This window comes from Corticium candelabrum, chromosome 9 (assembly GCF_963422355.1).
Source record: "Corticium candelabrum chromosome 9, ooCorCand1.1, whole genome shotgun sequence".
Lineage (NCBI taxonomy): Eukaryota > Metazoa > Porifera > Homoscleromorpha > Homosclerophorida > Plakinidae > Corticium > Corticium candelabrum.
In genome coordinates, this window is record NC_085093.1 from 5,928,510 (window position 1) to 5,944,603 (window position 16,094).

A 16,094-nucleotide genomic window follows, 5' to 3' on the forward strand; every position below is an offset into this window, starting at 1 on the left:
CAAAACTGGATGATATTATCGTCACATTCTAGTTTCTATTTCTTTTCAACATCCGCAAGAGTCGATTATTCATCGTGCAACTCGTCTCTATGGTTGGTGTACATGTCAATGGTATTTCTAAACTAATGTATGGACCTGCACTGCTCCACTGTTGTGTGATTTCAAATTTGCCATACAAATTGTCTGTTTTGGCAACTACCCACAAACAGTAGTGGCTAGAAACGCAAGTTTAATTAAGTTAAGCATCAGCCATTCCATTCATGTATCCACTCGTTAATGTAAGCTCTTTCTGTCAGACGAGCCTCGATAACAGAAGGAGGGTCGGCTGGATTAGATGCTCGTAGATCTAAGTGATGGGCTCCACCTTCGATCACAATGGCAATAAGCGATGCCGACATATTGGTCAATACTCCACCGCCAGACCAGGGGTCACGGTTTCCATTACTGAACACGATATTACTATGCGCTGTGATATCCTTGCCACCATATTGTATGGGAATCCACATCGGCCTGGGAACGGTACCCCACTGCTTGCGACATTCCTCGGCAAAGAAATCATAATCCCATCTGCTAGCTGGAAACATATTGTCAATACTACACATAGGCATAACCATCTCCGTACACACTTGATACCCCCACCCTTGATCGCCTAGTCTCGACGTTCCTTGTGATCCAACAGTCAAGCAATCGACTGAACCGGTGTAGTTGAAATACAAATTTAGGACATTCGCCACACCCTTCAATAGGTCGTCTCCGGACAGCGGCGTGTTGAGGAACTCACACGACTTATTGATAGGATGAGCAGGTAGAGGGGTGAGAAAATTTGCAGGGTAAGGGTAGTCGCACATTGCGAAGTTACCAAGAATGTTACTAATCCAGCCTTCCATGACATCGTATGCCAACCTTTCTGACGAAAGTGGCTTGCATAATCGAAATATATCCGATACAATTCCTAAGCCATCCGCTTTGCCCAGTGTATCATTCATGGTGCTCCAAAACGTCTTGATGTTCTTGCAACACGTTTCGCTCGCTCCACAAAAGTCGGCACTGACAATATTGGAGAACGAATCGCAAGGGGTGACTCCAGTAAACTGCAATATGGGAGCGGATGCAGCAATAGCGCCGCCCACCACATTCGGATACTTCATCCTGAACCACGACGCCAGCATACCGCCATACGACCCACCGAATGCAACAACCGGACTATGCGCAGCCCCCTCGGTCGACTGTTTGAAATCAATCAGCAAGGTTGCAAAGTCTGCCAACGCCTGCTCTGACGTCAAATACTGAGTGTGTGCAGCATCTTTGAACGATTCGTTACCGAACGGAAGAGATTCGCCGTAATATCTGTGTTCAGCAAAAATGACGAGAGCCTCAAATTCCGGTGCAATTTCCCATACAAAACCGGTATTGTCACTGAACAGTGTGATGTCACCTTCATTGCCCGTATAGAAAAATATTGGTCTCTCAGGACGCCAGTACTGGTCGTTTACTAGATATCTCAAGCGGAAGGTGGCGTTTGTGGCGAATCCGAAATGGTCGATGAACGTTGTGAAATACTTGGTCGTGTAGTTGTATTTGGGGTCCTCACGAAGCTCGGCTCGCATCCATTGGCGAGAATGACTGGATAATGAGTAGGGGAGGAGACAGTAAACTGTAGCAGTTACAAGCGACGCAATCACGGAAGATTTCATGACTTATCGAGCACTAGCTGCACATGCGCAGTACCTACATGTGTTTGATGTTTCTAGATACGAAGCAGCATGTTTGTCCTCGTTGAAATGAAGGACACCGTGAGGATAAAACCACATCTGTTTGGGCTGGACAGAACAGAGACGATATCGACGCAGTTGAATAAGAAGTTTGCAAACAAGGTTGCGACATTTGAACGATATTGGTGTCGGGAATCTCTTCTTCAGTGCGTTTGTGTATGTTTGCCGGAGAAGGTAATACATCAGGTTGGCTTGTGCATAGCCTTGCACGATATTACGAAAATTGAAGATTCCTATATTTTACCAGGAGATGGCGCTTATCACTGCAAAGGTATATCATATCGTTCTTTGTTTAGGTCTGCCTGTATATCTGTCGGTCTGTCTGTCTGTCAATACATATATTTTCAATATTGAAATCTACATACAACACAACTGGTGTGTGCTAGATCTAAGTAGGGGTGGACCGTAGCTTGCAAGCAATTCTTACACGCTGGAAGCAACACAACACTTGCTACGTACTATGCCAACTGGCTCTCAGGATGTGTCAATTACATTCTAACTACGCCTATTAGCATCAACAACATTATACTACATTTCTCCCTTACTATTTTTAGTCTTAGTCCTGTCTGTACCTCAGCGGTTTCTGTTTGTTTACCCTGACAGGGTACCTCCTCGGATGTTGTAATTTTCGATGTTGGTTGATTGACTCCTGATGTTGTTACAGTTGACAAAGGTTGACTCTGATCTTTCTTCTTATACCTCATTCACACCAGCATAGCTCCAAACTGAGCCGAGCCGAGCCAAGCCAGCCTGGGCTAAAATGAAGCGAGCCAGCCCTTGTTCACACGACGTTCTGACAAAGCGAGCCAGCCGAGTTTTAGTAGGCATGTCTCTTGGTACGCACGCTAGATACAGACGTCATCATGGAACAAGCTGTCCGCACTTACTTCTCGCTGGCACTAGAACAGTCTGCGGAAATATCAAGGAGAAGTACCGAGCATAGACGTCGACGTCATCTTTGTTTTGACAGGCACCACACAACCGAACCGAATCAAACTGTGCTGGCATGGCAACTTGAGGTGGGCCAACTCACCATGGTTCGGTTCGGTTCGGCTGGCATTCACCCGACGAAGTGAAACCGAGCCAAACCGTGCCGTACTGTGCTGGCACAGTTACAAATGCTCGTGTGAATGGGGTATTACTCTCACTGGGTTGACTCTCTGATACGTTCAATGGTTTTGCTGTAAAGTCTGTAATACTTCTTTCATATCTCTCGCTCAAATGATCTTGTGTATGTAACGATCAATTCCATGCACATTGACCAAATAATTGGTGTGTCCGAGGCATTGTTTGATAACTCTCCTAAGCCATTTACCTCAATTATCTTGTCTCGTGTTAAGAATGTTTACTGTCATTCCTGGTACTAATTCGTGCTATATTGTTGGTTGTAGCTCTATTGTTCTGTTCTTGTTGTATCTTCACCACAGTGTTCTCTGTTTCCGGGTATCAACAATGTAAATCTGGTTCTAAGATAGCGCTTCACTAGTAATTCAGCTGGTGTCTTGTCAGTAGTGCTGTGGGGTGTCATTCGATATTAAAATATGAACCTTGTTACTTGACTGTTGACCAACCTACCATCTGGGCGATTCGTCAGGCTCTTTTAAGCTCTTGTACAAGCTTCTCGGCTTGCCTGTTAGAAGCTGAATCGTATGGCGGATTTCTTTGGTGTTTATTTCCATTTCTCTGCGTAAATAATTGAAATTCACTTGCAGTAAATGCAGTTTGTTGTCTGTCACTAGGCGATGAGGCAATCCATGATAACTTGAAATGCCTTCTCATTACATCCAACACCTGTGTTGTTGTTGCGTGGCTGCCCGGTTTGTGAACTTCTGGCCATTTGCTAAAAGCATCAACCATCGCCAAGTACTGTTTCCCACCATACTCACAAAAACCTGCATGTACACGTTCCCAAGGCTGTCCTGGGTACATCCATGGGTGAGCCGGTTTCACTGATGCTGGTTTGGCCTGTAATTGCCACAAGGCTCACAGATCTTCACCGTTTCGTCTATGTCTCTATCTATACTCGGCCACCAAACAAAGCTCCTAGCTATCGCCTTCATCTTTGTCATGCCATGGTGATCTTGTTGAAGTTCACCCAATTTCCTTGGTCTATGTTTGTGCGGAATGACTACTCTGCTTGCCCACAACAGGTATCCATTTTCAATAGACAATTCATGTTTCTGTCTTCCATATTGTTCTAACATTGGATTAATGTTCTGAGGCCAACTGAATTCGATGTATTGGAAGACTCTTCATAGAAGTGGATACTTCTGTGTCTCCATTCTACTCATTCGCTGTTAGAGGCAACATCTCGCAGTAATCAATGAAAAATGTGGTTTTGTTTGGATCATTGACCTTCACCGGTAAGGGTAGTCGAGATAAGACATCTGCTTCATTATTCAGATTACCTGGACGGTATTATAGCATATACTGGTAAGCACTGAGAATAAGAACCCATCTTTGTAAGCGTGCGGCTGCTAATGTAGGAGCACATTCACATGGTCCTAAAATCTTCAATAGATGTAGGTGATCTGTAATAAGCATAAAATGTCTTCCTACCGGGTACTTGTGAAATTGCCGTATGCCATATATCAATGAGAGTGCCTCTTTTTCTAACTGATCATAATTGCACTCTGCAGAAGAAAGAGTTCAGGATGCAAATGCTGTTGGCTGTAGTGTACCTTCTGGCATGGTGTACGACAAACATGTTCCAACTCCATATTGCAAAGCATCACGTTAGAGTCACTGGCTTCTCTAAATCATAATGAGTTAAGAATTCTGAACTTAGAATTGCTGACTTGGCCTTACTAAATGCTTTCGTGTGCTCTTGAGTCCATTTCCACACTCTGTTCTTCTGTAGTAATACATATGACAGTCTCAGAGTTGTGCTCAGATTGGAAAGAAACTTCCTATAATAGTTGAGCAATCCCAACAATGCGTTCAACTCCGTTGCATTAGTAGGCTCTGGAGCCTCTCGGATCACAGACACCTTTTTCAGAGAGGTGAATTCCCTTGTTACTGATAGCATGACCGAGATATTCTACTTCAGTCTTATTGAACTCACACTTCTCAGGTTTCAACTTTAGGGCTGCCTTTTCCAGCCTTTGTAACACAATTGTCAATCCCTCATTGTGCTCTGCCTGTGTCTTTTCCACGACTAGCACATCGTCCATATAGCATAGTGCACCCTTGACTCCTGACAAAATCCTGTCCATCTGATGCTGCCACATGCTTGGTGCAGTCGAGATTCCAAATGGCATTCTAGTAATGTGAAAAGTCCCTTGCTTGTATTGATAGTAAGATACTCTTGACTATCAGTCTTGACCTGCATCTGCATTTATGCCTGCTTCATGTCAAGCTTAGAAAATCTTGTTCCACCAGCTAGTGCTGCAAAGAGATCCTGTTTGTTGGGCATGGGGTAGCTGTTATTGTCTAGATATGGGTTGATGGTAACCTTATAGTCTTTGTAGATCCGTATTCATTGTCACGTTACCTCGCAACTATGCTTGGAGCTGTCCATTTGCTCTGCTTGACTGGCCTTATTATTCCTTCACTGGTCATTTGGTCTATTCCATGTCTATCTTCTCTTGCAGTGCATATGGAATAGGGTAGGGCCTGTGAAAACATAACTTGCATCAGATTTCAATATAACTTCTGCCTCTTCCCCTACCAAGGTACCAATTCCTGGACCAGAAAATCTGCAATTGGATTCACTTGCTTCACACTTTCTATCTGAAATAGTAAGCTCCAGTCAAGAGTACTTGCCTGTACCCAATTCCTTCCCATAATAGCTGGTTGTTGTTGACATCGACTACAACCATCTTCAAGGTAGCGGTCTGCTCACCGTAGCATACTGTAACCATGGCTTCCCCTTATATCTTCAAAGACTCGCCGTTGTACAGTTGCAAGTGTACATGGCTTATCTGACTCTTATAGATATTTGTTGGAACCACAGTGATGGTTGCTCCAGTATCCACTTGCAATTCCACATCAACTCCCACAACGTTTATTTTGACCATGACTCCTTCTTTGCTTGATAAGGAGAAAAATGTGCTGACATCCTCATCAATTTTATGCATTGCCCGGGACTTCCCCTGATGCTTGGTAGGTGTGACTTGCACAGTTGTTCGTTCCCTTTTGTGTTCGTCCGCTTTCTATTTTTCTGCACACCCGACTGATGTGGCCCACTGATTTACAATAGTGGCACTGCTTAGTTTTGGAAAAAAACTTACACCTCACCAGGCTTTGGTTGTAACCATCACATCGATGACATTCCTTCTCGATTGCACGTAAGTTGAGTTTGTGGTGGTCGTCTCTGGTTGTCGCAGCGGAGGTCTCCTAGACACAATTGCACCATCTGTTGCACGTAACATGCGTGTCTCTTGACTCGCTAACTCAAACGCCAGAGCTATGTCGATTGCTTTTGTCAACGTGAGGTCATCTTCCGCCAGTATTTTCCGCTGTATGGCCTCATTGTACAGGCATACAAGTTGGTCACATAGCGCAATATCTAGGTAGGGACCAAACTGACAATACTTTGCCATGCGTCTCAGTTCAGAGACGTGGACCTAGACCTTGTCACCATCACGTTGCTGTCGCTTATAAAAGCAAAACCTCTCTGCTATCACCACGACACGTGGTTGGTAGTGCTTCCTCCGCAACTCGCAGAGATCATCTAGAGAGAGGTCTTGTGGTTTCTCCAGTTGCACTAGGTTTAAGCAAGGCGTAAGTAGTTGCTCCTACCACTGTTAGAAAGATTGTTTTCTTCTTTGCTACGTTGGTAATCCCTTTAGCCTCACAGTAGAGAGAGGATCTGTCTGCGTAATCCTCCACAATATCCACTTCCTGGTGGAATTCACCACAACACGTGGTTGGTAGTGCTTCTTCAGCAACTCGCAGAGATCATCCAGAGAGAGGTCTAGTGGTTTCTCTGGTTGCACTAAGTTTAAGCAAGGTGTAAGTAGATGCTCCTACCACTGTTAGAAAGATTCCTTTCTTCTTTGCTACGTCGGTAATCCTTTTAGCCTCACAGTAGAGAGAGAATATCTCTGCGTAATCCTTCACAGTATCCACTCCCTGGTGAAATTCGCTGATGCGACCAGTAGCAAGCTTCCCTTCAGCCATCTAGTTCTTTGACCTCATCGCCAATTTTATTGTAAGTAGGGGTGGACTGTAGCTCACAAGCAATGCTTACACGCGTACACACTGAACTTTGGAAGCAACTGGTCTACTTTGCTGAGGCTTCATCTTCTTTAGACAGTGAGGAAACCTTCTTGATGATGGTGTTACTATTGCATTTTTGTGGTTGAACTGAGAATCTTTTTCTCCAGTGGTTTTAAGAATTTGCTTGGGTTTGGTTTTCCTAGCTCATCAACAGATGATTTAGACAGATGTTGTAGGTATTAGAGACCATCCAAGCCCCATCTGCTTAAATGTTCCATGACGAGTGCTATCATTTTGACAGAGGCACCACCTACTTTCATTACAGAGCTGTATTTAATTTTTCTTCTTCCCATCTCAAAGCAGCAGCACCATCTGTATGAGCAGGTCTCAGGAATACATCAGAACTTCATGGGTGTGCCAAGGCAATGTTTAAATCAAAGCTAGCTCCAGTCTGTCTGTCTGTCAATGATAGTATATTTTCATAAATCGACCCTGAATCATCCGTATATCATTAAAGATGGAAAGTCCAGTGACCACCAAGGCCGCAACAAACACAATGATCTAGCTAAGAACTGCTCAGAATACGACTCAAACTCTACATGTCCGTCTGTGTGTTTGTCTGTCTGTGCATGTGTGTGTGTGTGTGTGTGTGTGTGTGTGTGTGTGTGTGTGTGTGTGTGTGTGTGTGTGTGCATGACCGTCTGTCTGTGTGTCTGTCTGTCAATCTGATTTTATTGAAACACATAATCTACTCACATCTCTAGCACTAGCAGTAAGAAGTCTACTGAATTTAACATAAAGTACATGATTGTCATTTTGTGCAAATTACTCTGATAGTCTTTATTCTAAATATTCTTATTTACTTCTCCAGCTCCAGGCAAGACTCAAGTTAGCTTATAAAGAATAACTTTAGCATAGCATTGTTGTAATTAATTCTCCATAAACCTCTAAAATCGGCTTCATTCTTTGATCCTTCTATATTTCGTGATCGTTTGGCTTATTTGTTGAGATACTTAGTAGCTGCTGACCTCCAGGTTCGAAAATGTTCAAATATGAGAGGGGTGAAGTCGAGGCTTTATGTACTACCAGAAATGTGTTGCTTTTCATATTTGTCTCTCTTTTTTATTCTCTTTGATCTTGCTGCAGCAAACCCATCTTCTAATATAAGCCAAAATATATCTTGACTGAAAGGGTGTGCCATGGCTACATCAAGATCACAGCTGCACCCAGAATCATACACAACTACTGTATATATGTAAGGTCTATTTTAGTCTGTTTGTTTGTGTCTTTTTCTGTCTCTGTGTGCCTGTCTGTCAATGGTAGTATACCATATAACCGGTTATATCTGCGATCATGATATTTCTGCGAATTCTGTTCAAAAATTCCTGATTTTGTTTGTTGGATTAGTTCATTTTCGATATGCTGTTCTCAGACCATTCATAGATGAGGTTATTGTCGGCAAAGTACGAAGTTCGAGTCCAGAAGGAGTTAACGGTCAGTCAATATAAGATTCTGTTTTGTGAACGTTAATGTAGTTAATGTTGTATTGCATTGTTTGCGTAGTGTCTCTTGGGTTTTTCGATGATATCCTTATACCTGCAGACTCGCTTCAACATCCATCTCGATTGTAAGACAATTGTTTTATTGTTTTGGTGGAACATGTTACATTACGTTACAGGAAAGGAAACTTACCGGACATAATTTTTGTTTAAAAGGTTACGCAGCTACTTGGTTTCAAAAATTAGTGGCTTTGTGGTGCCTTTGCAGGTGTTTTGCATGTCGGCAATCTTTTTTATTATATTTAATAAAATGATTAGTGAAAAAACCTTTAAAATATCAAATTTAATATTGCAATTATATTGTACAGTATAAGTATTAAATATGAAAAATTTAATTATTAAAACATGTTAAATAACCGCTTATTTCAAAAATTGAAAATAAGAAAACCAAATAAAATTAGAATGACAATATTGCAATGCAAAAATTGTATGACCCAGTCACCCACTGGCCCTCAATGACATAACAATTCTCACTTTGTGTCTCGATAGTTAGTATAGATGATTGGTGTTTACCTGTCAAGTTGGATTGGATTGTGCTGTTATTGGCTCCTCTGTCAGCATTCTACACTGTCATAAAACAGACCAGACAACTATTACACTAGTTATGCCACGAATTGGTTTGTTTGTGTATTATGCTTACACACGAGTTGTTATTAGTGCCAACATTAGTTATCACTTAAAATTGAAAATTGAAATCTGCCATGAGGAATGTATGCATATATAGGTCTGTACAATTATTGGCAAATGGTTATTGAGGTTTCAAATGTTGTACGTATTTTATATCTCAAGCATGTCTTGTTGTAGCCTTGACTTTCCAGACCAGAGAGTGCGCAAAGCGCACGAACTCTGGTCTGGACCAAGTCGATACTAAAATGATTTCAGAAATAGCCTTCTAAGCCAATCAGCTCCTTACAACCGGAATGTCGGTTGTAAATTCTGATTGGTTTAGCAGTAATTGGTTATGCTAAGTGCACTAACGCTGATTGCGCTTGTGAAATCCTTGTGGGTGGCTAAGTGCACGCCAGAGCCGTGATGAAGACTCTGGTGCATGCACACATCTTAGATTTAGTTTCAGCATCAGTTCTTCGATATTTTCAAGCTTGCGGTGACAGAACATGCACAGCAGCATCGCTAGACCATCACGACAACTGGTCGAGCGGTTAGACTAACTAGCGGTCTGCCAAAGAATCAAAGAGTTGTTGTTTCATGCCATCCACCAAGATATCGCTGCAAACATAGCAGATGTCTCTTCTTTGTTCGTGAGCTCGCATGGCATTTACAAATGATATGTTGATATAGGTAAAACGATTCTATTCTGTTAGACTACCATTTAGCATTGCTTTAGATAAGTACTTTCGAAATCATTTTAGTATCATTTTGGTCCAGACTAGAGTTCGCGCTCGCACGATCTCTGGTCTGGAAATTTGAGGCTAGTCTTGTTAGAACATTTGTAATTGTAGAATTAACTGCATGCTTGCTGTTTGTTCACGCCCTCTGTAAGTCTGCACTGTTGGTTATTGTTAGTGACCAATCAGAGCAAGTTTGGATTTGGGAATATCAGACTGAAGATGGTTGTCACGACCTCTACATGGACGTCAGGAAAGGCATAAGATTTCGAGTTGCAGAAGAAATTTTTGTCGACGTTTCTCCATCGGCACCAGAGGCAAACGAAGCAGCAGAAAAGGAAAAACGAGAAAGAGAGTCGAGGCAATCACCATACACCATAATAGTAAGTAGGCATTCGATGACCAGGTAATATTCATATAATAGAATTGACTGGTCGATTTACTTGACTCAAAGGGATCAGTCAGTGGACCCGGATTGGGACTACTTGAATGGTGGCAGAGCTAGTCCAAGGTAATATGTACCTGACCTTGTATACGTAGCTGATATTTTTAATTATTGAACTATTTGCCTGACAGTTACTGTTTTATATATAACAAAGCCAGTGAAGAGTTAGTGTTCTACCAAGGGCTCTACACTGTAGTTCATGGATTCGGTTGATGTTCTGTCGTGAAAATTATTGAAATCATTTTTGAAAACTTGATCAAGAGTTTAACAATCTTTGCATAAGTCATAGCTACCAACACATTAGAAAAGCGGATATAAGAAGAGTGACTGTAACATGGCAGACTTTCAAACAAGATTACAACACTTACTGAATGGCATTTTGTTGTAAATATCATGACTGTTATCAATTAGAAATAAGAACCCAATTAATACAAGATTTCTACTGTGGTACGATCTATATTTTATGTAAGTAATAGCGTCTTGGTCGTCATGTTAACATTCAGACCAGCACCATCGATATAGATGTTATTGATTGTGTCACTATACAGTCCTTTACTACAGATGATATAGCACAGAAGAGATGTAGGACATGGTCTATTCACAAAATCTTATCTGTTTTGGAACGCTAAGACCAGACCGATTTCATCATACTTATACAGCGCCGGATCCAGAAATTTTTGAAAGAGGGGCTTCACCGTTAGCAGTTATTTTGGATTCTTTAGGGTATTCAAGCAACTTTTAATCACGTGACTATTTAGCAGTAGTCGTTTCAAAGTAAATTGAAGTCTAACTTTGTAATACTTGGCGACAAGTCGATCGCATAGTTCATAAAGCCGTGAACATGCAGCATCAGTTACTAGTTGATTAGACTAAACATATAGTAGGCAATGTTGGGACTGACATTTCTATAGGTGTCGAGCAATCAGTATAGCTCTGCGACAAAAGGAACGCGCAATATCCATATGTGTTACCATCGCATAGACTGTATATTGCGAAAAATTCGAATTATAACAGTCAAGGCATGGGCAATCATATCTCTATACCCTCACTGTGTACTCACAAGTGCACTTCTTGCCTCTCACGTAGCGCTTCAGTCTGCGTGGCAATGGTAACTTGTCGACGTCTTCCTGAGCAACAAGAAGCGTTATTGCTATTCTACACCACTCCTGCAACGGAAACACTAACAAATATTTTAGTCTCAGAGAGCTTCATGAAATAGATGCGTTTCTCACCACTAGGACGAATGATTCTCGCTGTCGTTTTGAAGACAGGATAGCGAGACAAAGCAGTCGTGTCTAGGAATGGAGCATCATCGGAAAAGACACGTGCACGGTCTCGTCGGCGATACGAAAGTGAATTCGCTTTGCGCCATCGTACAGGATCCCAATTCGCTGTGGGTTAGACAAACAGAGTCGCTTGTAGAGACGACCACAATATAAAGCGACCGAACTGGACTGTCGAAAGTTACACATTCCTTCTTTAGTGCACTGATCCCCAGGCCAGTTTCGATCCTTTTGTGTAAAATGATGATGCTCTGTTTTCATGTTTGTAAATCCCATGTCTACACGGATAATTCCGTCGCGTCCTAGTTTAGTGTCGACTTGAATATCTCGTAAGATTTTGTATGTAGACTAGCGAAAGGTACTGCAGCTCCTGTATATACTAGTACAGTAGGTGTCCAACACCAACGCGTACAGGAACAAGACGGCTCTTGAGCATCTGAACTGTTATTGGCTGATAGACAATGCATTTGCTTGCAGACTTTTCCTGTGTTGTTTTCCTTGAGATTCTCGTTTTCTGATTCCACAAATGTTAGAAGAAACTCTGGTCCAATGTAATGTTGCAATGAATGGTAGAGGGTCACGGAAAGGAAGACCAGACGTGCTAGGTCTGTATGTACTCGTATGAGGGCGGGACTACGTTACATCGATATCAACACTTCTTTGTTGTTCTCGAGACGCCTTGCCATTGCTACATTGTTGGAGTAGAGTGGCTGCTATACAAGTGACGACATTTGGAAGATTCGCAGAGCTTTGTAAGAAACATTGTCGAGCAAAGTCAACTTTTCGCCTTGCACGTACAGTATACTGTACACGTGGTCCACCAAATGACATAGCAACAAGCGGAGAAACACGCGGCGAAGCAAGTGCAAAGTAAGAAAGTGCATTTAGCAACAAGGCTAGCTTATACACGACACTCTTTGCAGCACTGCAATAACATGCGTATAAATATGTTATTTGCTAGCAAGACGCACGCTAAAGATACATTAGTTAGCACATGTCTTAGTCTAAAGTAACTAGTTGTACAATATCCGTAGGCGCCTCGCGTTCGTGAGCAACACGTCCAACGGTGTTTTCAGACCGTCTACTGAAACGCCGAGTCCTAGCTAGACAATATGTATTTGTTGAAACCCTAGCTGTCGTGGAAGTAAACATGCAAACTTCCTAGTAGTTTAGATTACGTATATAGGCCTGGTCTAGGTAGTCGTCGTTTTGCGATCGTGATCAAGCCAATTGAAATGCACAGTCTAGGTATGGACTCAGTTCCGTTGTAACGTCAGTGGTATGGTATTTACTGACATAGAAATTGATATCGGCAAACATTGACTATCAACAGTGTTAGATGCAGCACAGTGTAGTAAATGATTGATCATACTGTAGTACGGGAACGCGTGAATAGTTGACAGTAGGTGACATCTAGTCGTTAGAGTGTTAATGCAGGAGATGAATTAGGAAGAAGTGCATCAAAGCAATTTGACATCGACTAGTGTGTGTTGCTCGTCGATAGTTGCATCAAAAATGTTCGTTGAAAGAAGATTTGCTTCGTTCAGTTGTTTATGCAAACCTTTGGGAAGATGAACGAGTAGGTAGAGGACGGTGTCGAATGCTCGTACAGTTATAGGTGTGAATTGTAGCTGAGTTTGAATGAGGATGGAAGCTGCAGCTTTGCGTGGGACTTTCTCCATAAGTTGCGTCATAAACATTTGGTGCACACTCCTAGGTTTGAGTTGTCTGTTTGAGCAGTGACCTTGGCGTTGCATTTGTGACAAGCAACATATATGGTGAGTTGTTGTACACCAAGAAGAGTGACGTTGTCTAGTGTTCGAGTTCCCTCGTTGATTGATGTTGTACAGGTGTTGCCTATGACGGCAACAGAGGTAGCCGTAGTGCCGAAACGCTGATAGCTCAATTGCCGTTTTCCCTTGTAAGTGGTGATGACAACATTAGTTTGTAAGATTTCGCAACATCCGAGTGTTCACGTGTTGTTGCCAAAGAGTAAGTACAAGTTGATGAAGTAGTGTCAGCAATAGTCGCCGTTTGTTTTTGTAAATTTTTGCCTGGTATGGTAATTGTCTCGCTCAAAGACACCACTTTTACCATTACAGTGATTAGTTTACCACTAGGTAATGTTTCAACCTTGTCTAGAGTGATGACGTCGTCTGGACAGCGTTGTGCGTGAAATAACGGCTCGGCGCTGGTGCTGTCGTACATATTCAAGTGTGGTGTATCACCAATAGTGGTAGCTATTCCAAGAAGAATTTCGGTGTTGTTTTTGTCAGACTGACGGTTTTGCTGAACAGAGCAATTGTAAATAACGACGGGAGTTCGGCTATGGTGATACTGTTAAAGTGAAGTTTGTTGTTCTCTACGGAATCCAACAATTCGGACGTTGTTGCGTTTGGTGTCTGCTAGTTGTCCATCGAAGTATTGTTTCAGGGTTTTCGTGCTTGTCTTCATTGGTGAAATAGCTGTGACGAATCCGTGAACAGTTGTTTGTCCTTGAGATGTCGTTAGTTGATCGAAATAGAAATATTCGTCAGATGTATCAGCTGCGGCGCGTTTCCGTGAAGTAACTGATTGCAAATGGTTAGTTGCCATCCTTCAAAAACGAATCTAGCAGTTCAGAGAACGAGTAGGTCTAGGCAAATAAATTCTAGTCGTGTGCATCGCATTTGTAGACGTAGTTTAGGTATAGACAGACGTAATAGATGAGAAAAGCAATGAGACTGTTGTCGAGTAAAGTAACACTAGTGAAGACAGTGCCATAACAGGTGTTGCTACTTGAGACATGTTTTCATAAACATTGTTGTCAACTTGCAATTGCATATTTGGACGTGAATGTTGTGTAACAGTTTTGTCGGTTTGTAAGTATCTCACGGTCACAGACTGATTACGATTTTGTCGTCTGACATTGTTCGTGATTATGCAGTGTAGTTGTAGAACGGTAGCAATTGACAAAGAAACCGAGCACCGTTTTAGACAGAATTTGAGAACGGCACGCAGAAAGAGGCTAGACAGTGTCTAGAGGTTAGACAGTGTCTAGAAAGGTTTGTGTGTACAAAAGGAATGGATTTACTGTCAGGTAGCTAGATCAAAGTGTCAATTTACGATGTCGTTTGTGAGTAGAATGTTTTCCGTAGAAGCTGGGAAAGTAATAAGAAAGAGCAAGAAGTGGCTAAGAGAGCACGGACAGTCCGTTTGGGCAGACGTGCAAATTGCTATCGAAAGTTTACGTTTGATTACTACGTATGGGATGCGATCAATTGTGTAACGGTTAGAGTTAGATGACTTCCATTATCAAATTTGTGTCTTTCTATACAGACGGGAATCGATGAAACGCCTCGGATTGAAATCATAGGAGGATTTTTTCAATGGAAAAGACCAGAAGTCGGTGTACGTGGACCTAAAGAAAAAACGGAAAATTATCAGAAAGCCGACAAAAGCCTGCATAGTTTTCTTATTTGCAAGACTCATGGAATTGCTGAGTTTAGTAGATTTACAGGCTAGCTGGTTGGAGGAAAATAGAGAGTAAACTTGTTGTTGGAGAGAATATGTTGTGTTGTGTTGCTTTTTTGGACGGTACATGTAATGCATATGTATTTAAGTTAGCTGTATATACGAAAATGAGTATATTGGGTTCTATGCAAATACGCTGCGTCATGTGTATGTATTAATTTATTAATTACAACTCGTGTGAACAGGGTGGTAGTGTTCCTATACTGATTATGACTTTATCTAGCATGTGAAAGTATGTTTATAGTATATAATACGTATACAGCTTAACATTTCCAGACGCTGATGGAAGAGCAAACCAATCAATTAAGATGCTTGGAAATTTAGAGAGTGTAAAGATTTTTCTAGATTTTTTTATAAAGTGCACAGATTCTTACAAAACGTCTAGAGGTAGAGCAATTGAGTGAATCTGATACGGATGCATGACTCTAGACAGATGATTTGTACTACAGTCTAAATAGTCTATGCATGGTATAGTTTGTACTTAATTTGGGTCGGTCTAACACATAGCACATACGCATACGCATACATATAGAAACTACGCTAACTACAGCCAAAAATGCCATTCATTCAAATTCTATTTTAACTTCTTTAGACGATAAAAAGCACAGTACCACGTCCTAGTATTGTTTGTAAGCACAACAATTGTCACAGAGAAGTCGTTGCGCGGTAGAAAAATATGCTCGTGACAGTTGGCAGTAACAGCAAAGAGAAACAGTGACTTGGTATTGCTCAGTGTTTTGACATACAATGCTGATTTGTTGCTTTTGGAAAAAGTGTCAGTTTCTTTGTGTGGAGACAGTAGAGAAGGTATGTCCTCATTTCGTGTTGCTCATAGTCAACTGAGGAAGGATAAATTCCATTAACCAGTTCTGTAGCTCATGCTATAACAAGTAAGCCACAGTCGTCTTTCTTGTTGTCGTTGTACAGATTGTATGATAACTGACAGGTACGACTCATCTGGTGGATGATAGATGTTCCACAGCTGACTGATGAGATGTCGTGTTATTCCATTA

The 16,094-nt window shown here is 41.8% G+C and overlaps 2 protein-coding genes and 1 long non-coding RNA gene across 6 annotated transcripts; 2 read left to right on the plus strand and 1 right to left on the minus strand.

The window, feature by feature from the left end:
* Positions 1-146: 146 nt before the first annotated feature.
* Positions 147-1,612, minus strand: LOC134184987 (lysosomal Pro-X carboxypeptidase-like). Its single transcript, XM_062652761.1, has one exon. The coding sequence runs from the start codon at positions 1,605-1,607 to the stop codon at positions 246-248; it is 1,362 nt and encodes a 453-aa protein (XP_062508745.1). The 5' UTR covers positions 1,608-1,612; the 3' UTR covers positions 147-245.
* On the plus strand, positions 1,293-10,862 carry LOC134184988 (DNA-directed RNA polymerase III subunit RPC8-like). Of its 3 annotated transcripts, none has more exons than XM_062652764.1 (8): positions 1,293-1,407; positions 1,472-1,874; positions 1,947-2,043; positions 8,343-8,429; positions 8,499-8,562; positions 10,019-10,223; positions 10,295-10,351; positions 10,440-10,862. In XM_062652764.1, the coding sequence occupies exons 2-7, from the start codon at positions 1,764-1,766 to the stop codon at positions 10,343-10,345; spliced, it is 615 nt and encodes a 204-aa protein (XP_062508748.1). In that variant the 5' UTR covers positions 1,293-1,407; positions 1,472-1,763; the 3' UTR covers positions 10,346-10,351; positions 10,440-10,862. The 3 variants fall into 3 exon arrangements, with proteins under 3 accessions (XP_062508748.1, XP_062508746.1, XP_062508747.1); XM_062652762.1 differs by having other exon boundaries at positions 10,417-10,854; XM_062652763.1 differs by lacking the exon at positions 1,293-1,407 and having other exon boundaries at positions 1,463-1,512; positions 1,573-1,874; positions 10,417-10,854.
* A 1,382-nt stretch (positions 10,863-12,244) lies between these two features.
* LOC134184336 (uncharacterized) lies at positions 12,245-15,213 on the plus strand. 2 transcript variants are annotated; one of them, XR_009970647.1, is made up of 2 exons: positions 12,245-12,438; positions 13,711-15,213. It is a non-coding gene; the product is annotated as an uncharacterized LOC134184336 (long non-coding RNA). The 2 variants fall into 2 exon arrangements; XR_009970648.1 differs by having other exon boundaries at positions 14,500-15,213.
* Positions 15,214-16,094: the final 881 nt, after the last annotated feature.